The sequence below is a fragment of the Rattus norvegicus genome, chromosome 7 (genome assembly GCF_021556685.1).
Source record: "Rattus norvegicus strain SHRSP/BbbUtx chromosome 7, alternate assembly SHRSP_T2T, whole genome shotgun sequence".
Taxonomy (NCBI): domain Eukaryota; kingdom Metazoa; phylum Chordata; class Mammalia; order Rodentia; family Muridae; genus Rattus; species Rattus norvegicus.
In genome coordinates, this window is record NC_141540.1 from 12494444 (window position 1) to 12517064 (window position 22621).

At 39.9% G+C, this 22621-nt stretch overlaps 1 protein-coding gene and 1 long non-coding RNA gene across 10 annotated transcripts in view; one reads left to right on the plus strand and one right to left on the minus strand.

The window, feature by feature from the left end:
* LOC148004439 (uncharacterized) overlaps nt 1-11064 on the plus strand; it is a 51538-nt gene extending 40474 nt beyond the window's left edge. The window contains exon 4 of the long non-coding RNA XR_015625029.1: nt 8744-11064. This is a non-coding gene — a long non-coding RNA (uncharacterized LOC148004439). The remainder of the gene's footprint in view (nt 1-8743) is intronic.
* The window catches only part of Znf431l4 (zinc finger protein 431 like 4), a 98280-nt gene that overhangs the window by 51808 nt on the left and 23851 nt on the right, over nt 1-22621 (minus strand). For 2 of the 9 annotated variants that reach the window (NM_001409172.1, NM_001409173.1), the window contains 1 exon segment: nt 12958-14785. In NM_001409172.1, coding sequence (NP_001396101.1) covers nt 13201-14785 — 1585 coding nt within the window. In that variant the 3' untranslated portion in view covers nt 12958-13200. 9 annotated transcript variants of the gene reach the window in all.

Here is a 22621-nt window from a genome sequence, read left to right on the forward strand (position 1 = left end):
AGCAGATGCTTAGTGGCAGTCATTGGAGATTTACCAGTCAGTATGGCTAACACTTCCAGAAAAAGATTCTCTTGTGACAGAACTCTTATTTCATAGAATTTCTCCCCCTCCTTTGTTTATATAGCCTTAGCTCAACATGGGATGATTTGAATTCTGAGAATACCATTGATATCTCCTTTATGTTTTTAGCTGGAAGAGTGGTATATTTTTAGTAACTTCCACTGTCTCCTCACCCTGCAAAGTTTTACTTGAGATCCTGAGGCTGGAGGAGCTGAAGAGAAATCCGTAATATTTCAGAGGATCTATATAATGACACATACTTGTCCCTTTCCAAATTTTCACCTAACTTGATTTCCAAGTCTTAAATTGTTTAATACATTATGCCCTATCGAAAGTCAGTTCATAATGAACTGTGAGAAATATTTTTGAGCTCTTAAACATATATTCCTTGAGACAAATTTTAAATGTAAGAGTAAATAAGGAAAATACAATAATTCCTCTTGCTGTACCCCTTAATTGTTTTTTTTTTTTTAAAGATTTATTTCATGTATGTGAGTACACTGTAGCTGTCTTCAGACACACCAGAAGAGGGCATCAGATCCCATTACAGATGGTCGTGAGCCACCATGTGGTTGCTGGGAATTGAACTCAGGACCTCAGTCAGTGCTCTTAACCGCTGAGCCATCTCTCCAGCCCATTGTTTTAATGTTTTATGTGTACTTTCATTTATATCTGACCTTGAGAATTTTAAGATATGCCTATAATCTGAATAATAGCCTATTCTTTACTGGGTGATTGGAATGTGAACAAGTATAATTAGTAAACAAAGAATATTTGTAGTTTCTACCAGATGTTGGAGTTCTTCTTTTAATTGAAGCATAACAGGATTTGAAGATATAATTAAAGAAGTTTCTACTGGTGGGATTATTCCTGCAACATGAGCAGAATCTGTAACCGCATTTAAGGGTTTATATATTAACCATAGTACATGAGTCAAAACAGCCAGTTACACTAGTAATGGGTATTAATAGATTGATTAAAGTATGGACCATCAATTCCTTCTAACCATTAAATGAGCTTTCAATAAAATTAGTATCTGCCTGTAGAATGGGAGGTTAGAATTTTTTCAACGATGACGACAACAACAACAACAACAAAAATCAGTTCCCATGAGAAAATCCCATATCTGGCCAGCTGGGCAATAATTTCTTACTTATCCTTAGTAATCTGCACATAATTTTAAAGTTCATTGATTCTTTAATGCTCTTAAACAGAGCTTGTTACTTAAGGGTTATAGAATATAACAACAATCAAATTCCTATAATTCCTGACATCAAGTTCTTCCTGATTTACTGAGCAGAAAGAGTAAGGAAGTGATTATCAGTGGCCTAATACCCACTCAAATGGCCTGCTTACATCCCAGGTGGTCCACAGTAACCAAAGACATGGGTGAGAATCTTGCCCAAATACTCCAACTGGGACACCCACACAGCCCAGGTGACATGAGACCTACTGCTCCACCCCCACCCCTGCACCCATACCCCAAGCTCCACCTTCCTTGCTGTGCACTTCACCCAAGCCAGTTCAACAGCCCTATGTTGTCATGAATCTCCAACCCTAATAAGCATGTGTAAAAACCATACAATTTAGTTATAGTATGTATAAGCTATATGCCTAGATTGGGCAGATTTATCACTACAGTACTCTATTCCCAAGCCATTAGATATCTTGTTATTTGTGGTTCTTTCCGGGAACGTGCTTTTGTTCCATCTTTGTTTCACCTTCTCTTCCTCTGATTTTCTTTCTCTCTCTTCTCATTTCCCCTTCCTATTTCCCCTCTTCCCTTTCTAAAATATCCAGTCCCACCTTTCCCATCTCACTGCACTATCACAGGCTCTGACCTTTATTTGACCAGTTAAAATGGGGAGAAGGTTTACATAAAATTGCCTAAGTACAAGATCCACTCCTTATCAGGGAAGTCCCTTGAGGAAGCAGAATCAACATAAAAATACAAATAGCACCAGGCCAGTCCACAACATTCCTATACCCACCCTAAGGCTACAAACTGCAAGGCTTCCAAGAGGTCTGCAGTAACCAAGGGCACAGAAGGTCCACAATACCAGAGGCACAGGAAGTCCACAGTAACAAGGGACACAAGAGGCATACTCAAACCAGAGACTCAAGAAGCCAACCTCAAACAGAAACAATACTGCATATCTTCAAGGAGGTTAGTTCCAGTCAGAGACACCAAGACCAGTTAACACCAAAGAGAACCAGATGACCAGAGGCAAGGACAATATAAGCAACAGAACTCAATGTAATTAGACATCATCAGATCCCAGCTCTCCCATCACAGCAAGCCCTAGATACCCTAAAATATATGAAAAGGAGGATGACCTAAAATCCCATCTCATCAAGATAATAGAGACCTTTAAAGAAGATATAAAGAACTCTATTGAATAAATACAGGGAAACACAAACCAATAGGTAGAAGCCCATACATAAGAAAAAAATCCCTAAGATAAATACAGGAAAATACAATGAAACAGGTGAAGGGATTGGACAAAATGGTCCAAGAATTAAAAGTGGAAATAGAAAGCAATTTAAAAAACACAAAGGGAGGCAACCCTGGAAATGGACAATTTAGGAAAGAGATTAGGAGCTACAGATGCAAGCATCTTAAACAGAATACAATAGATAGAATACAGAATCTCAGAAACATAAGATACCATAAAAATATTGACATGTAGGTCAAAGAAAATACAAAATGTAAGAAATCCCCTAACCCAAAACATGCAGAAAATTCAGGACACCATGATAAGATCAAGCCTAAGAATAATAAGAGTAGAAGAGGGTGAAAAACCCCAGGTCAAAGGGCCAGAAAACACCTTCAACAAAGTCATAGAAGAAAACTTCCCTAACCTAAAGAAAGAGATGGCCATGACTGTACAAGAAGCCTACATAACTCCAAATAGGCTGGACCAGAAAAGAAAATCCTCTCATGACATAATAATCAAAGCAATAAATGCACAGAACAAAGAAAAGATATTAAAAGCTGTAAGGGAAAAGAGGCAAGTAACATATAAATTCAGACCTATCAGAATTACACCAGATTTCTCAACAGAGGCTCTAAAATAAGAAGATCCTGCACAGATGTCATCCAGACCCTAAGAGAACACAAATGCCAGTCTAGGATACTGTATCTAGTAAAACTCTCAAATATCATAGATGGAGAGACACCAAGATATTCCATGACAAAACTAAATTTAACAATATATCTATTAATCCAGTCCTACAGAGGATACTAGAAGCAAATCTACAACCCAAAGATGGTAACTACACCCAGAAGAACACAATAAACAAAACATTTCACAAGAAAACCAAAACAAGAGAATCAAACACACATACCATCTCCAGCAACAAAAATAACAGAAACTAATGGTCATCTGTCTTTTATATCTCTCACCACCAATGAACTCAATTCCCTAATTTAAAAAAACAAAAAACAAAAAACAAACAAACAAAAAAATGCTAACAGACTCAATACAACAGGATCCAGCATTTTGCTGCCTACAAGAAAAATACCTCAGTAACATAGACAGAGACTACCTCACAGTAAAATGCTTGAAAAAAGTTCTCCAAGCAAATAGTTCCAAGAAACAAGCTGGAGTTGTCATACTAATATCTAATAAAATAGACTTTCAACCAAAAGCTATCAAACAGGATGGGGAAGGACATTTCATATTCATCAAATGAAACCTCCAAGACAAAGTCTCAGTTCTAAGCATCTATGCCCCAAATACAAGGGCACTCACATTCATAAAACTTTAATAAGTTCAAAACATATATTGAACCTCACACAAGAACAGTGAGAGACTTCAACATCCCACTCTTACCAATGGAAAGGTCATTGAAACAGAAACTAAAAAGAGACACAAGGAAACTAACAGAAGTTGTGAACCAAATGGATTTAACAGATATCTACAGACCATTTCACCTCAAAACAAACAAACCAAAAAATAGGCCTTCTCTTCAGCAGCTCATGGAATGTACTCCAAAACTGACCATATACAAAAGTTAAATCAACATCAGGAAAACTATCTAAACAGTCCCCTAAGGAAATAGAAATAGTCATCAACAATCTCTGCACCAAAGAAACGCCCAGGGTCAGATAGCTTTAGTGCAGAATTCTACCAGGCCTTCAAAGAAGAGCTAATACCAATACTCCTCGAACTATTCCACAACATAGAGACAAAAGGAAGACTACCTAATTCATTCTATGAAGCCACAGTTACTCTGATACTCAAACCGCACCAAGACCAACAAAGAAAGAGAATTCCATATCAATCTCACTTAAAAATATAGATGCAAAAATGCTCAATAAAATTCTCACAAACTGAAAAAAAACACATCAAAACTCACTACAGTCAAGTAGGTTTTATTGCAGAGATGCAGGGATGTTTCAGTATATGAAAATCAACCAATGTCATCAATGTAATACAATATATAAACAAAGTCAAAGAAAAAAAAAAAGATCCTTTCACTAGATGCTGAAAAAAACCTTTGAGAAAATACAACACCCATTTATGTTAAAAAGTCTTGGAAAGACCAGGAATTCATGGCACAAACCTAATCATAATAAAAGCGATACACAGCAAACCAACAGCCAACATCAAATTAAATGGAAAGAAACTAGAAGCAATCCCATTAAGATCCAGGACAAGGTTGCCCACTCTCTCCCTATCTATTCAATACAGTACTCGAAGTTCAAGCAGAGTAATTAGACTACAAAAGGGGATCAAAGGGATACAAATTGGAGAGGAAGAAACCAAAATATCACTATTTGCAGATAATAGTATATGGAAGTGAACCACAAAATTCCACCAGAGAACTACTAGAGATGATAAACAACTTCAGCAAATGGCAGGATAAAAAATTTAACTCAAACAAGTCAGTTCCTTCCTTTACACAAATTATAAACAGGCTGAAAAAAGAAATTAGGGAAACAAACACCCATTATAATAGCCACAAATAGTATAAAATATCTTGGTGTAATTCCTACCAAGCAAGTGAAAGATCTTTATGACAAGAACTTCAAATTCCTGAAAAAAGAATTTGATGAAGACCTCAGGAAAGTTCCCCCATACTAATGGATTCGTAGGATTAACATAGTGAAAATGGCTACCCTACCAAACAAAACAAAACAAAAAAAAAATCTACAGATTCAATGTAATCCCCTCAAAATTCCATCACAATTCTTCAAAGACATGGAAAAAGCAATTCTCAAATTCATATGGAAAAACAAAAAGCCCAAGATAGCCAAAACAATCCTGAAAAATAAAATAACTTCTGGGGAAATCACCATCCCTGACCTCAAGCTGTACTACAAAGCTACAGTACTGAAAACTGCATGGTATTGTTATAGAGACTTACGGGTTGATAAACTGAGTAGAATCAAAGACCCAAAATTAAACCAACATACCTATGGACACTTGAATTTTAAAAAAGCCAAAAAACATAGTGGAAAAAAGAAAGCATCTTCAATAAATGGCTCTGATCTAACTGGCAGTCTGTATGTAGGAGAATGAAAATAGATCCATATTTATCACCTTGCACAAAACTCGCATCCAAGTGGATCACGGATCTCAATATAAAAGCAGATACACTGAATCTAATAGAAGAGAAAGTGGGAAAGTGCCTTGAATACATCCTCATGGGGGAAATATTGTAAATAGAACTCCAATGGCTCAGCCTCTATTATCAAAAACTGATCAATGAAACATCTTGAAACTGAAAAACTTCTGTAAGGCAAAAGACACCTTCAATTGGACAAATTGGCAACCTTCAGATTGGGAAAATCTTCACTAACCCAACATCCAATAATATCCAAAATATAAAAAGAACAGAAGCTAACCTCACAAAAAAACCCAAACAACCTAATCAAAAAGTGGGATACAGAGCTAAACAGAATTCATAACATAGGCATCTTGGATGGCAGAGAAGCAATTAAAGAAATGTTCATAGTCCTTAGTCATCAGAGAAATGTAACTCAAAACGACCCTGAGAATCCACCTTACTCTAATCAGAAAGGCTAAGATGAAAAACTTAGTTTTTCAGTGACCGTACATGTTGTCAAGGATGTCAAGTAAAAGGAACACTCCTCGATTGCTGGTGGGATTGCAAACTGGTACAACCACTCTGAAAATCAGTCTAGCGGTTCCTTAGAAGATTGGAAATAGTTCTACCTGAAGAACCAACTCTACCACTCTTGGGCATAGACCCAAAAGACACTCCACCATACCACAAGGACATGTGTTCCACCATGTTCATGGCAGCCTTATTTGGAATAGGCAGAAGCTGGAAACAACTAGATGTCCCACAATGGAAGAATGAATACAGAAAATGTGGCTCATTTACACAATGGAATACTATTCAGCTATTAAGAACGAGGACATTGTGAATTTTGTAGGCAAATGGATGGAACTAGAAAAAAAAATCATCCTGAGTGAGGTAACTTAGCCCCAAAATGACATGCACTGTATGTAGTCACTGATTAGTGGATGTTAGCCAAAAAGTACAGAATACCTAGGATACAACCTCCAGACCGTACGTGTAACAAGGAGAAAGGCCCAAGATAGCATTCTTCAATCCCACTTAGATGGGGGATGAAAATAATCATGGGAAGCAGAGTAAGGGAGGGATCTGGGTGAAAGAAGGGAGGGAGGCGGGGAAGGAGAACAGGATCAGACATGGGTGGGGATAACAGGAGAGAAGCCCAGAGAGCTAAAAAGGAAAAGAAAAGAAAAAGAGTAAGGAAGCATTTAATATTTTCTGAGCCTTATGGCGTAAATAAATCTAATACAAGGGTTCATCCTCTTATGCTGTAAAACATGTAGCGTTTGGTAAAAAAAAAAAAAATTAAGGTAGCAAAGAATCCACATGCTACACAAATGCCCCTTTTATTCTGGATTCAAATACCTTTATTTCTTAACTTGCCCCTTGAGGGAACATTCAGGGTCTATCCAACGTCATCTAACAGTTTTAAATAAAATCATTAGTGCATGATTAGATGTCGGTAAAGAATGATGTGGCCAATTAATATGCTCTGCTAATTTCTAAAAGCCATGAACTTTTTTTAAATTGTCTTGTTTAATGGAATTTTATGGTTTGGCAAATGTTATAATAATGAGATGTTCCAAATATTTACCTTTTCAGTGCAACAATAAGCCCATTTATATGTAGCAGATCCTGAGATGTTATATATGGATCGTTGCCTTTGGGGGTGGCCAATATGGTACCAGCTATATAATAATCCTGAGGGAAGGCCTGCCTCACGAGTTCTAAAACCGTCAGGGTAGCATTGAAATGTAATAGGGCAGCCTGCCAAGCCTTTGGAAGTATAGTTCTTTTGTATCAGGGATGATGTTCTTTATAAATTGAGGGATCAAAAAAGATAAAATGCATCTTATCATCAGGATGAACATGTATAGTATAAAAGCAAACCTCAATCCAGTACTATTAAATTAGTTTTAGGAATATCTGTGGGTTAAGGTAAACAAGTTTGTAAAGCTCTCATTGTCCAGTTTGTATTTTCTGACCATTATGGTATAAATAAATACATTCCAAAACTTTATTTTCTTGTGCTATAACTCCTATAGGACACAATTTAGTAGGAATTTAGTAGGAAAATAAGTAATTTTAGACTCAATGATAAATCCACACAACACAGGCTTATTTTGGTATGAATTCAAATACCTATAGTTATTTTTGACTCTCAAGATGCAGGAATTACCCAAGGCTGTTTTAAATAGATTGGTTAGTGCATAATTAAATGTTAAATTATTTTGATTTTGCTGAATTTGCACAGGAAATACCAATCTCAGTTCATGAGGCCACAAAGGAATTGGAAAATGAAGTTAGCTTTTTCACAGGTACTAAGTTCTCATCAAAATGGAGAGAATTCAAGATTAGATTGAACAGGAACTTCCGGTTCCTTGTTCCACCATCTTCTAGAGATTGTGGGAGAATGAAGCTTTTAAGTTAGGAAGATCAGTCTCATGCAATAGCCAACTTTATTAAAGACTCAGACTTTAAATTTTGATGTTTAAGAAACGGCAATTGAATAAAGTTCTTATGTGCTCAAGTTAGATCACAAAGCAAGTCATAAAATCAGAAAAACAAGTCATGTGGAACAAAAATATTTTTCCACAGAAGTATATAAAGGATAGCTTAAAATTTTAATTGAATAACAGCAACCAATAATGAGTAGTAGGGACTAAACTCCGCTCTAACTGGTGTACTGGAGGAAACCAAAACACACTTTGTCAGAGGATGTTGTTATGTACTGTATATTCAAATGCTGATTTTTTTATATTGGATTTTTTTATTTACATTTCAAATGTTATTCCCTTTCCTGGTTTCCCAGACATAAGGCCCCTATCTCATCCCCCTCCCCTTTTTCTATAAGGGTGTTCCCCTTCCCATCCACTCCCCCTTTCTGCCCTCCCCCCCACATTCCCCTGTACTGGGGGTCCAACCTTGGCAGGACCAAGGGCTTCTCCTTCCATTGGTGCCCAACAAAGCCACCCTCTGCTACAATATGCAGTTGGAGCCATGGGTCAGTCCATGTATAGTCTTTGGTGGTGGTTTAGTCCCTGGGAGCTCTGGTTGGTTGGCATTGTTGTTCTTATGGAATTGCAAGCCCTTTCAACTCTTTCAATCCTTTCTCTAATTCTTCCAACAGGGAGTCCTAAAACAAAAGGTTATGCCTTCTTCTCAGCACCTCATAGTACCTTCTCCAAAATTGACCATATAATTGGTCATAAAACAGGCCTCAACAGATACAGGAAGGTAGAAATAATCCCATGAGTCCTATCAGATCACCACGGACTAAGGCTGGTCTTCAAAAACAACAAAAACGACAGAAAGCCCACATATACATTGAAGTTGAACAACGCAAATGCTGATTTCTGTACCAGGAGATTTGATTGAAGTCTTGAAGTCAGGACGCTGCCATTGCCAATTCTATGAAGCATCTCCTGTCTCAATGTTGAGTAAAAATTGTTCTCCCATCACTTCTGATTTGCTAAGAGCTGAACACCCAAATAGCTGAGCAGGAGAGTCAAAGGTGGGACTTCTGATTCCAGTGAAGGGGAGAGCAGGGAGAGGACTGGTGATGAGAGACAAGCTATAAGGACATGGGATAGAGCAGGAGCAGCCCAGCACTACTAAGAAGGTAGGCAACAGGCCACAAGGCTGGGTAGTAGGTCAGTAGTTGGGTAAATTTAGATTGAGCTAATGGAGAATCTGTGCAGATTTAGTGCCAGAAGCTTATAATAAAACTAATAGATCTCCATTTTGTCATTTGAGAGCTAGGACAGAAGGAGAAAAGCTCATACATTTACAAGTCAATCTAAGAACAATACTTTCTTTTGAAGAAATCTAGGTCAAAAGAGTATTGTTTTCTTTGAGTATTCACACAAGCACTCAGAACTCTCCTCATGCCACCATTCCACTACAGTGCTCCAACAATATACATTAATTAAATGTGTTTAATTTTAATTAAAAAGTAACAAAAATACATAGGAAAGCCCTTTTTAAAATACAGAACAACACACATAAGTACACACACACACAGAGGTTGATATATATATATATCAACATAAGAATACCAGATTCCCAACAGATTGGGAAAAGATCTTTACCAAGTCTACATCTGATAGAGGGCTAATATCCAATATATACAAAGAACTCACAAAGTTAGACTCCAGAGAATCAAATAACTTTATTAAAAATGGGGTAGAGGCTAAAAAAGAATTCTCAACTGAGGAATATCAGATGGCCATGAAGCACATAAAGAAATGTTCAACATCCTTAATCATCAAGGAAAGGAAAATCAAAACAACCCTGAGATTCCACCTCACATCAGTCAAAATGGCTAAGATCAAAAACTCAGCTGACAGCAGATGCTGGCGAGGATGTGGAGAAAGAGGAACACTCCTCCACTGTTAGTAGGATTACAAGCTGTTACAACCACTGTGGAAATCAGTCTGGAGGTTCCTCAGAAAATTGGACATAGTACTACCTGAGGATACGGCTATACCACTCCTGGGTATATACCCAAAAGATGCTCCAACATACAACAAAGACACATGCTCCACTTATTTATAATAGCCAGAAGCTAGAAAGAACCCAGATGCCCTTCAACAGAGGAATGGATTTTAAAAAAAGGTGGTACATTTACACAATGGATTACTTGGCTATTAAAAACAATGACTACATGAAATTCTTAGACAAATGGATGGAACTAGAAAATACCATCTTGAGTGAGGTAACCCAATCACAAAAGAACACATATATGTACTCACTGATAAGTGGATATTAACCCCAAAGTTCGGAATACCCCAGATACAATTCACAGATGACATCAAGCTCAAGAAGAAGGAAAATCAAAGTGTGGATGCTTCAGTCCTTAGACTGGGTAACAAACAAAATACAGTAGGAGATATGGAGACAACAGAGACTGCCCCACCTGGGGTCCATATCGTACACAATCACCAAACCCAGACACTATTGGGGATGCCAAGAAGTACATGCTGACAGAAGCCTGATATAGCTGTCTCCTGAGAGGCTCTGCCAGAGCCTGACAAATACAGAGGCAGATCCTCGCTGCCAACCACTGAACTGAGAACAGGGTCCCCAATGGAGAAGTTAAGAGAAAGAACTAAAGGAGCTGAAGGGGTTTGCAATCCCATAGGAAGAATAACAATATCAACCAACCAGACCCACCAGAGCTCAAAGGGACTAAATCACCAACCAAAGAGTATTGGTTGCAACTGTTGGCTCCAGCTGCATAAGTAACAGAGAATGGGAGGAGAGGTCCTTGGTCCTGTGAAGGCTGGATGCCCCAGTGGAGGGGAATGCCAGGGCGGAGAGGTGGGAGGGAGTGGGTGAGTTGGTAGGAGAGCACCCTCATAGAAGCAGGGGGAGGAGTGATAGGATAGGGGATTTCTGGAGGGGAAACTGGAAAAGGGGATAACATTTGAAATGTAAACTAAAAAGTCCAAAAAAGAAAAAAAAAAAAAAAGAGGTTCCCAAGGAAGACAGAAAAGTTCATCAAATATCATGGATCAGGATTTATAGATACCTCTATGCCAGCTCAGGTGAGTGCTAGATTATATTAGGAAAAATTCTATAATGTAATATATGTTTTATAAAAATGATTTTTATTTTACATGCATAGCTTTTTTGCTTGGATTTATCTGTGTGGGGTATTAGATACTCCAAATCTGGACTCATAGACAGTTGTGAATTCCCATGTGTGTACTGGGAATTGTACCATATTCCTTTGGAAAAGCGACAGTCTTTCCAAACCCTATTTTTGGATTTTTTGAGACAGGATCTGTCTACATAGTTGTGGACATCCTAAAACTAACTATGTGGGCTAGACTGGCCTCAAAATCAGAGAGATCCACCTGCCTCTGTCTCATAGGTGATGGAATTACAAGCATACAATATGTGGTAGTTTTTATATCCTTGGCCCAGGGAGGGACACTATTTGGAGGTATGACCTTCTTAGAGGAAGTATTTCACTGTGGGCATGGGGTTTAAGATTCTCCTCCTAACCATGTGGAAGTCAGTCTTTTTTCCGTTTGCCTTTGGAACAAGATGTAGAATTCTTGCCTCCTCCTACACTATGCCTGCCTGGATGTTGCCATGCTTCCGCCTTGATGATAATAGACTGAACCTCTGAACTTGTAAACCAGCCCCAAAGAAATGTTGTCCTCATAAGAGTTGCCTTGGTTATGGTATCTGTTCACAGCAGGAAAACCCTAAGACACAATACTATGACCAGGTGTGTGTGTGTGTGTGTGTGTATGTGTGTGTGTGTGTGTGTGTGTGTGTGTGTGTGTGTGTGAAGACCTATCATTGAATCAAACAGTAAAAGGACAATGTAAAATTTAAATAAGAACCATCATATTTTGATAAACAGTACTATTGGACTTTTTCAATGTATTAATCTGAACTGATAAATTGTTTCCTATGTTCACAATATTTTGATTAATTGCTTTGTAAATTTTACCTCTTTAAAAAGTTTTAACTGTACAAGCATGCTATGATGCTCATGTGCCAATCAGAGGACAGTTCACAGGTATTTATTATATAGCTCCTCTACGTACATGCTAAGAAAAAATTTAGCTCACCAAGTTTGGCAGCAAGTATCTAAATCTGCTGAGTGAACTCACTTGCTTTTGTTTCCATTTGAAAAATATTTATGCAAATTCTAGTATATGAGGGTGCATATAATCTAAGCTTAGTAATAGGAGAAAACTTTGAATGAGGTCATCAAGCTTCGAAACAACTACTTTACTCTCTGAAACAATTCTCTGGCATTATTTTTGTTTCTGAGAAAATGTTAAGAACAAATATTTAGTCCTCAGAATAAAATAACATGATCTGTGGGCATGTGTGGCCAGGGAACTTGACCTGAAACAAGAGTGAGATTGAGACATACCCAAAATCCTGAAAATCTTATCCTGAGATTGGCAGGAAATTGAACTTTCTCCCTGCCCTTAGCCTACAAGCTCTGGCACACAACCCTCCCACCTCTGAGAACGCTCACGTAGTCTATGGCCACATTATACATTGTTCAACATCCTTGATCCCAATAAAGTTCTTGGAATTTCTCTTCATGCAAATCAAGCATTCACAGCACGTCAGCCCTAGACAGCAATGTATACCCACCCTGGAAATCCCTATTCACTCACCAAGATCTATAGTCCTTGCTCACCTAGAATAAAGTGGAACTGTCTCACTGCAACTGATCCCAAAAGTCACCTGGCCTATCCACGGCATTCCAATCCTTGCACACCACACCATCATGGGCCAGTGGCTGATGACCTCTAAGGAAGGGGAGACACAAAATAATCCAAAAAATAATAGATGACAACATAAGTATCAGTTTCACTTGGAATAAGTTTTATTATTCAAATTGTTTGTTCCTAGATCCTTGGATGACAATATGTTTACAATTTGTAAAGGAGACAGTATTTTAATGATGGACTGTTTCTAATCTTACTCAAGCCCCAGTAAAATAGCTCAATGGGAAAAATGTATTTGGAATGCAAGGAAGGCTTTACCTCACTCATTAGGTTCATGGCTTTTTGCCAGTGTGAATTCTGTCATACTTTTAAAAGTTGCTCAACATGTAAAGGCTTTACCACACTGATTACATTCATAAGCATTTTGTCCAGTATGACTTCTTTCATGCCTATGAAGATGACTGGTCTGTAAAAAGACTTTACCACACTGTTTACAACTATAGTGTTTCTCTCCAGTATGTCTTCTTTCGTGCCTGTGAAGGTCACTTTTACATGCAAAGGCTTTACCACATTGATTACATCCATAGGGTTTCTCCCCAGTATGACTTCTTTCATGCCTATGAAGATGACTGTTCTGTGAAAAGGCTTTACCACATTGATTACATTCATAAGGTTTCTCTCCAGTGTGACTTCTTTCATGCCTTTGAAGATTACTGTTACGTCCAAAGGCTTTACCACACTGACTACATCCATAGGATTTTTCTCGAGTACGGTTTATTTGATGACGGAAAAGATGACTATTCTGTGCAAAGGCTTTACCACTTTGATTATATTCACAGGGCTTTTGTCCAGTAAGACTTCTTCCATAAGTGTGAAGATTATTCTTCTGTGCAAAGGTTTTACCACATGGTTTATGTCCATAGTGTTTCTCTCCAGTATGACTTCTTTCATGCCTTTGAAGATTACTGTTGCACCCAAAGGCTTTACCACATTGATTACATCCATAGGGTTTCTCTCCAGTATGACTTCTTTCATGTCGGTGAAGATGACTATTACGTGAAAAGGCTTTACCGCATTGATGACATTCATAAGGTTTCTCTCCAGTATGACTTCTTTCATGCATTTGAAGATAACTGTTACATGCAAAGGCTTTACCACACTGATTACATCCATAGGGTTTCTCTCCAGTATGAATCTTTTCATGCCTGTGAAGATGACTTTTATATGCAAAGGATTTACTACACTGATTACATTCAAAGGGTTTCTCCAAATTAATTCTTTCATGTACTTGAAGACAACAGGGACATGCAAATGTTTTACCGCACTGATCATATCCATACCTTTTTTCTTTAGTATGAGATGTAGGCACCTGATGAAGACTATGAGTTGCAAAGGCTTTATCACTTTGATTATCTTCATAAAGTTCTATCTCCAAATGACTTCTTTGCTGTAATTGTAAAGATGAATTAGATCTAAAGGTTTTATCATGTTGACTACATTCATAGAGATTTTCTTCACTATTGCTTCTTTTGTGTGTTCGAAGATACCTATGAGGGTTAAAGCCTTTAGCACATGGTTCAAATTTATCATTTCCTTTTCCCACCAGAATTTTTTCACATCCTTGAGGAGAACTGGAAGGACTCAGAGTTTTACCACACTGATTATGTGCACAATATTTTCCTATACTATGAGTCACATGACAGGTACAAAGTGAACCAGTATAGACAGATGAATTTCTGCATTCCTTGTACACATGAGGTTTCTCTCCAGTGTGAGTTTGTTGATGCATTGCCATGGAAGTTGGAAAATCAGTTAATTGCAAACTTGTATCACAGTCATCATGCTTTCTCATAGTGGGGATTACTATGTATTTTCTAATTGTTCTGGGAGAGACAAGGGTACATTGCTTCTTTTTATATCCCTTATCCTCACATGGCTTGTATCCAGAGTGACAGATGATATACCTATTAAATGAAGGATAACAAATAAAAGATTTTCACATTGCATTTACATAGTCTAACCATTTGTGTCTCATAGATACAAATAGGTATAGGAATTGAGGCTTGTCAACTACAACAGCCTTCTTTTTCTTTTCATGAACTGTTCCTCTCATTAAACTAGGGAAAGTCAATATAAGTATATGAGGAACACTAGCTTTAACATGCATGATTTGCTTATAAAAGATCTTAGATATACATTAATCTTCTTATCAATGTGTATGCCTTTTACAATAATTAGATAATACATGAGGATACACAGTTCTATATACACAGGTCTCACATGTAAATGAAAAAAGTTATAACATCTGTTACAGCACTGTTTCCTAGTCTCTCAATTCATTCTCTTTTGGGTGAGGGAGTGTGATGTGAGACCAGGTTTCTCTTCATAGAAAGAGAAACCTTCCTGGCTGCCCTGAAACTCACTCTGTAGATCAGGCTAGCATCGAACTCTTAGAGACCTGCCTCCTCTAACACCTGAGTGCTAGGATTAAAGGTATTTGCCATCAATGTCCAGCTTCTTGTTTTGCTTCTGTCTTTGTTAGGATTTCTATTATTATAAAGAGATTCCATGACCACAGTAACTCTTAAGTTTAGTCCATTATAGTCATAGAGAGAAACATGGTGCCATACAGGCAGGCATGGTGCTGGAGACAAGAGTTGAGAGGTCTATATCTAAATCCTGAGGCAACAGAGGGAGATACTATAACATTGGGCATTGATTACATTCAAAGGGTTTCTCCAAATTAATTCTTTCATGTATCTGAAGACAACTGGGACATGCAAAGGTTTTACCACATTCATCATAACTATACCTTTTGTCTCTAGTATGAGATCTATGTAATTGATGAAAACTATGGGTTGCAAAGGCTTAAGCATAAAGGACCTCAAAGCCCACCTCCATAGTAACAAACATCCTCCGACAAGGCCATATCTACCCCAATAAAGCCATACCTCCTAGTAGTATCGCTATGGGCCAAGCATTAAAACACATAATTCTATGCAGGGCATACCAATTCAAACCACCACAGTTTCTTAAAGGAAGGCTCTACACACAATGATCATCTAACTGGCAAAGCTGTGCTTATTTACACTTCTACTTTTTATTACAACTTCAGAGTACCACCTAAACCCATGGTAGAACAAAAAGACTGGTCTGCTCCATGATCCCAAAGCTATCTTTCTCCCATAATCCAGAACACAACATACCTGTCTCCCAGGAGGTCTATAATAAGCAGGAGCATAGCCCACCTCTTTCCCAGGAGGTCGGTCATAACCAGGAACACAAACTGTTATGCATGCTCCAGACCACAAAGCCAGCCTGTCTCCCAGGTCTGTCCTAACTAGAGACACAAGGATACAAGAAAACAGAAGGCCTACTCTAACCAGGGGCACAGGAGGCTTGCTCTAAGATACCACTGTGTGCTTACCAGAAGGCCAGCTATAACCCAGGTCACATAGCTCTACCTACCTCCAAGGAGGCCTGCTACAGTCCATGACACCCAGGCCAGTTCAAAACCAGAGATAAACAGATGGCAAAAGGCAAATATAAGAACATAAGCAAAAGAAGTCAGTAAAATATGGAACCATCACAACCCAGTTCTCTTACCACAAAAACCCCTGGATACCCTAATATACCTGAAGAGCAAGATCCTGACCTAAAATGCCATTTCATGAAGATGGCAGAGGCCTTTAAGGAGGATGTAAATAACTACATTTAAGAAATACAGGAAAACACGGGCAAACAAGTAGAAGCCCTTAAAGAAGAAACAAATGAATCCGTTAAAGAAATATAGGAAAATACAAACAAACAGATGAAAGAATTGAACAAAATAATATAAGACCGAGAAATGTAAAGAGAAAAAAATAAAGAAATCACAAATGGAGGCAACCCTGAAGATGGAAAACCTAGGAAAGAGATCAGGAACTTCAGATGCATCACCAACAGAATATAAGAGACGGAAGAGAGAATCTCAGGCGTAGAAGATACCAGAAAAGATATCAACACATCTGTCAAAGTAAATAAAAAGGGCAAAAAATTGCTAATCCAAGACATTCAGGAAATTTGAGATACAATGAAAAGACCAAACCTAAAAATAATAGGAATAGAAGATGAAGATTCCCAGTTCAAAGGGTCAGAAAACATCTTCAACAAAATCATAGAAGAAAACTCTCCTAACCTAAACATTAAATGCCCAGAACAAAGAAAGGATATTAAAAGTGAAAGGAAAATTATACAGATTTAAGGTTTAAAAATATGAAGTTTAAAAGAGTAAGTTTCAAAATTCACAAACTCAGGACTAAACACTGTGAAAAGCAAGTCTTCTGGTTTTCAGAGTCTGGTGTAGACTCTAAAATTAAAGACTAGAACTAACAGACCATAAAAGGAAAGGAATGCAGAACAGACCAGGAGTACCCGATCTGACTCACAGGCCACCTGGCAGGAAGAGATAAGCCCCCAGCCCCCGACATTCAGGATGCCCCAAACCTGCCAATGTGTGTAGCTATACATTATTACCTCATCATGTGAAATAGCCAATCATATGTGAACATGTCTATGTGCCTCGTTTGAATCCACCAATCCCCATAACTATGCATCTGCTTGTGTACGCCCACTTCTGCTTCCCCAAACCCTATAAAAGCCCCATGCTGGAGCTGCTGGGCGCGCAAGTCCTCTGAAGAGACTGTGTGCCCGCAGGTACCTGTGTTTTCCAATAAACCTCTTGCTGATTGCATCCGAGTGGACTCGGCTCGGTCATTGGGCGCTTGGATCTCCTCCTGAGGGAAAGTCTTCTCCGGAGGTCTTTCATTATGGGGGCTTGTCCGGGATTCGGAGATCCTCCGCCCAGAGATCACCGACCACCCACCGGGAGGTAAGCCGGCCGGCATTTGTCTTGTCTGTTGTGTCTTGTCCTGTGAATGATTGATCCATAGGCTCAGATCTGGCGACTATCTGGGCGGGCAGAGAAGGAGCTGACGAGCTCGGACTTCTCCCCCGCAGCCCTGGAAGACATTCCAAGGATGGTTGGAGGAGAGGGAGATCCAGATCCATGGCGCCTCCGTCCGTTTTCGGAGGGATCCGCAGCCTCGATGACTCCGTCTGAATTTTATTGGAGTAGAGGATCCAAGACCCTCACTGACTCCGTCTGAATTTTTGGTTTCAGTTTGGTACCAAAGCCGCGCGGTGCGTCTGTCTGTTACTTGTTTGACTGTTGGAATTGTTTGTCTTCTTTGTGACCTGACTGGTTTTCTGGACGTGTTGGTGTCTGTTGTTTGTGTTCTGTTTCTGTGTTTGATATCCCAGAAGCAGCTAAGGTTAAGCTGCAGTTTGGGCAAGGGTGCTTTGTTTTAGTCTTGCTTGTATGGTTTGTTTTCTGTGGTATTGTCGAGTGTCTTTTTGGCTTTTGTTTCGTTTTTGAATTTGGACTGACGACTGTGTTTGAAATCTTGGATTGACGACTGTGTTTGAAATCATGAAATTGTTTGCTTTGTTCGTCGAAGAGTTTTACTTGGTCCCCTTAATGCTTAGTGAGTAAGAAACTTAATTTTGTGGACCCTGCTCTAGTGGCGGTGTGTTGGTTGATAGCCAAAGTTAATTTTTAAAACATAGTATTTTATCTGTGCTTGTGCTTGCAGCCAGCTGTGATGAGCTGGGGAAGATTTAAATTTTGCTTGGGAGCAAAGAACCTTAAAGGGACAGGCTACATTAGAAATGCTACAGGAGGAACTATCTGAAAAGGCTGAGAGCGAGGTGGGAGAGGACTCTAAGGAAAAAAAGAACAAGAAAGGAATTTCTGACATTTGCTCACAGAAGGGGAGCGCTCATTAAGAGAAGTTCTTTAAGGAAGACTGCCTTATCTGCTGGCCTTATTCCAAGGGAGGAGTCAGTCTCCAGCATTAAATTACTTTTCTCGTTGGTCATCAATAACATGGAGAGTGCCTTTGATCCTATTCCCACAGCAGCCAGTTCCTGCCCCTGTGGTCAAAATGCCCCAGGTTGGGGGACAAAAAGAGCCCCTAAAATAGTTTCAAAGAATCTACAACAAACTGTGAAAAACTTTGTTTTGCCAGTCAAGATTTAGAATTCAGGCTTTGGCGGTGGCCAAGGTCAGGATTAATGTTTTCTTTTCCATGGGCCTTTAAACCCAGTGAGACAGTTTGGTAAAGGGCTACTACTGAGGTCCTGATAGCCCCAGGTGAACTGGTTACGATTCTTTTGTCAGCCACCTGGCATCTAGCACCCAGGTTCTAACCATCTCTCCATCCTTTTGTTATTAGTTGTTACTAGAAGCCTAGTGTCACTTGGAGGCTGGTTCTCTTGAGAGGCAAAGCCACGGAGCTGACACTGAAGAGAGATACTCCTTGAGGGAAAATCTAAGTCTAGAGAGATAGTTGATAACAGATCGGCTGCCTCCCTGCTCGCCTTTCTGTTTCGTAGACAAAGCTTGTGCTTATTTGTAGTCTTTTTGTCCAAGAAAGGCCTCCTGGTTTAACTGTGTGACTAAATGCTACTTGCCCTCTTCAGTAGACCTCTATTCTCAAGATTCTCTTGTTTTCTCACCATTCCATTTGAGATTCTTGTTAGTAACTGTTATAGGTCTTCTTTACCACTGAGGAAAGACGGAATCCTACTAGAGGCCAGAAAGAATGTTCCAGACACGGATGGAAGGCCCTCACTTCTGCCTGTTGACTTCAATACGCCTAAAGGTAGGGAGTGCCAGGTCTGCCGCCAGGCTCCAAGGGTGGGTCTCTGAGGGGCTGGAAAATGCCCCACCAACCTGGCTAAGATAAGGAAAGGATATGAATAGAAAGTTACAGAAATTTAAAGGGTTAAGTTAAGTTGCTGAGAGTTAGTATAAGTTACAGAGAAAGTAAGGTTGAAAAAGAAAGAGGTAAAAAGAGCACGAAGCTAGGGAAGAAAAGAGACAAAAAGAAGAGGAAGTTAGAGAGCTAAAGAGAGATAAAAGACAAGAGAGGAACATATACTGGCCACAGTAGTTAGGGAACCTAGGAAGATAGTACCTGGCAACAGAAGAGAATTTCTGGCTAAAGATCAGTGTGCCTAATACGAAGAAAAAGGACACTGGGTCAGGCACTGCCCAAGAAAGAACAAGAGGGGCCACTGGAGAGCTTCTTGGTCCTAGAGTGCTGGCTATGTACAGAGATAGAAGGGAAGTGTGGATACAGGGACCCAATGCTCTGTGCTCCTATGCCCCCCAGTGGGCCAATATCCAAAGACCTTGAGTACAGGGGGCTACTAGCAACGAACAATACTTATGGACTGCCCGAAGAACAGTGGACCTTGGCGTGGGCCGGGTAACCCACCCACTAGTTCATGGTCATCCCTGACTGCCCCTATTCCTTGCTCATGAGAAAATTGCTCTCCAAAATGGCTTGCGTGGGCTGAAATGGCTGGGTGAGGCCATGTATATGCATATCTGCAGACTGTGTATGTGGAGCTTAAGACCTGTCTCAGTGCACCAGTACCTGATGCTGGGAGATGTGTGGCTTAGTGCTTTTCTGCCTGGAACACATCACTCCTGCCAGCCGGGCACTAACAATTATCACCCAATCCAGGACTTAAACTGTGATAGAGTGGCTGATGTTTTGCCTTTGAATAGAGTGTCCCAAAAGATGCGACCACTGGTCAGCTGCCATGGACTAGATCCTTCACCTGTTGGGGGCAATCTGGTCACCTTGCTGCCCAGTCCAGACCTGGAGCCACCACAGCACGAGTGTCAAGCACTGACAGAAGCCCATGGGTGGAGGAAAGACCTCTGCAACTGGCTGATTGACCCCTGCTGAAAGCAGAGGACCTTGTCCACAGACGGGAACAGTTCTATTCATGAATGAAGGTGAGAGATAAGTGGGTGCTGCCATGGTGGACAACACGATGTCATCTGGGATGGCTGAACTTCTACCCCCACAGCACATCAGCACTGCAGATGCCCTGCAGATGCAGATCTCTTGGATGCCCTGGTGAAGCCAACAACTGCAAGAGACGGCCTCGATAGTCATCAAGAAGATACTGGAAGAAATCTTCCCCCAGTCTGGAGTGCCCAAGGTAATCTGGTCAGACAACGGCCCTACTTTCATTGCCAAGGTAAGCCAGGGTGTGGCCAAGTATTTAGAGGTTGATTGGAAATTACATTGTATCTACAGACCTCAAAGTTCAGGACAGGTAGAGTAAATAAATAAAACTCTAAAAGAGACCCTGACCAAATTAAATTGACCATGGAGACTGGCGCAGACTGGGTGACACTCCTTCCCTCTTGCTCTCTTTAGAGCAAGAAATTCAGATTCAGTCCTTCCAGATTCAGCCTTACCCCCTCTGAGATCTTATATGGGGCCTCAGCTCCCCTGACTATATTAGATGATGTTACTGAACCAACATGTCATAGTAATAATGATTTGTATGCCAGGCTAAAAGACCTACAGGTGATACAGAAAGAAATCTGCTCACAGCTGGCAGCAGCCTATGCCCTGGGGACCCCCGAGACATCTCATCAGTTCCAGGTCAGAGACTACATACAATGACACAGAGCCCAGACACTCGGGCCTCGCTGGAAAGGACCATACCTGGTGCCGCTTACCACCCTGACAGCCATCAAGTCTCAGCCCTCACCAGCCGCGTACTAGCTGTTGGGGCTGAGAGCTGGGACCTAGAGGGAAACTCAGATCTTCAAAAAGCTCCCTAGACTTGCACATCAGATAAGTGGATACATCAGAGACTGACTGGGAGGTTGCTATAATGCTCACTTGAGAAGTGTGCTTTAGAAACAAGAATTTCATGTTTGCCCTGGGTTCCATCGGGATAGGTGTGGGAATAGGCTTGATTTCTATTGCAAATGATGTAACATTGCATATGTTAGTACTCCTAACACTTCTTGGGACTGTGCCTCAGGGATCACAACCTGTATAAGTTTAGAAGTTCTAAAAGACAGTCATGACCTTGGTGTATAGTTTCAGATAGTGTCCAGATTGGAATCCTGATGCTAAAGACTTAGTAAGACACAAAAAAGGAGTTGAGAATTACTTAGGGCTAAGGCTATCTAGGTGTTGCAAGAGCAGCACAAGGACATCTGCTGTTGCAATGCAAGGCTTATAGAGAATTCAGAACTGCCATTGACTCAGATATAAAAAGAGTGAAAGACTTTTCAGCTGACCTCCAAGAATACCTAACCTCCCTCTCAGAGGCAGTCCTTCAAAATAGGAAAAGATTAGACCTGATATTCCTTAAAGAAGGAGTCTGTGTGCTACACTGAAAGAAGAATGTTGCTTCTATGCAGACCATTCAGGAGTAATTAAAGACTCCATGAATAAACTTAGAGAAAGGTTAGACAAAAGACAGAGAGACAGAGAAGCGCATCAGGGATAGTTCGAGAGCTGGTTTAGTAGATCTCCTTGGATGACTACTCTGATATCTTCCCTTATGGGACCCTTCTTAGTTTTGCTTCTGCTTCTGATTATAGGTCCATGTGTGTTAGAGAAACTAGTTAACAGGTTTGACTCCTACAAAAAGATAGAGACGCTCAACAAGGTTGGTTTGAGTCTTGGTTCACTCGGTCTCCCTGGATGACTACCCTACTCTCTGCTATATGGCTGGGCCATTACTAATAATTTTCTTGGTTTTAGTTTTTGGACCCTGCGTCACAAACAGGTTAATTGCTTTTGTTAAAAATCGAGTGGGTGCTGTGCGGTTGATGGTTCTGAGACAACAGTACCAGTCAGTTAGGACAACTGGTGAGACCAAATACAAGACTTGATATCAAAATTCTAAGATTAGAATTACTTAGTAGAAGA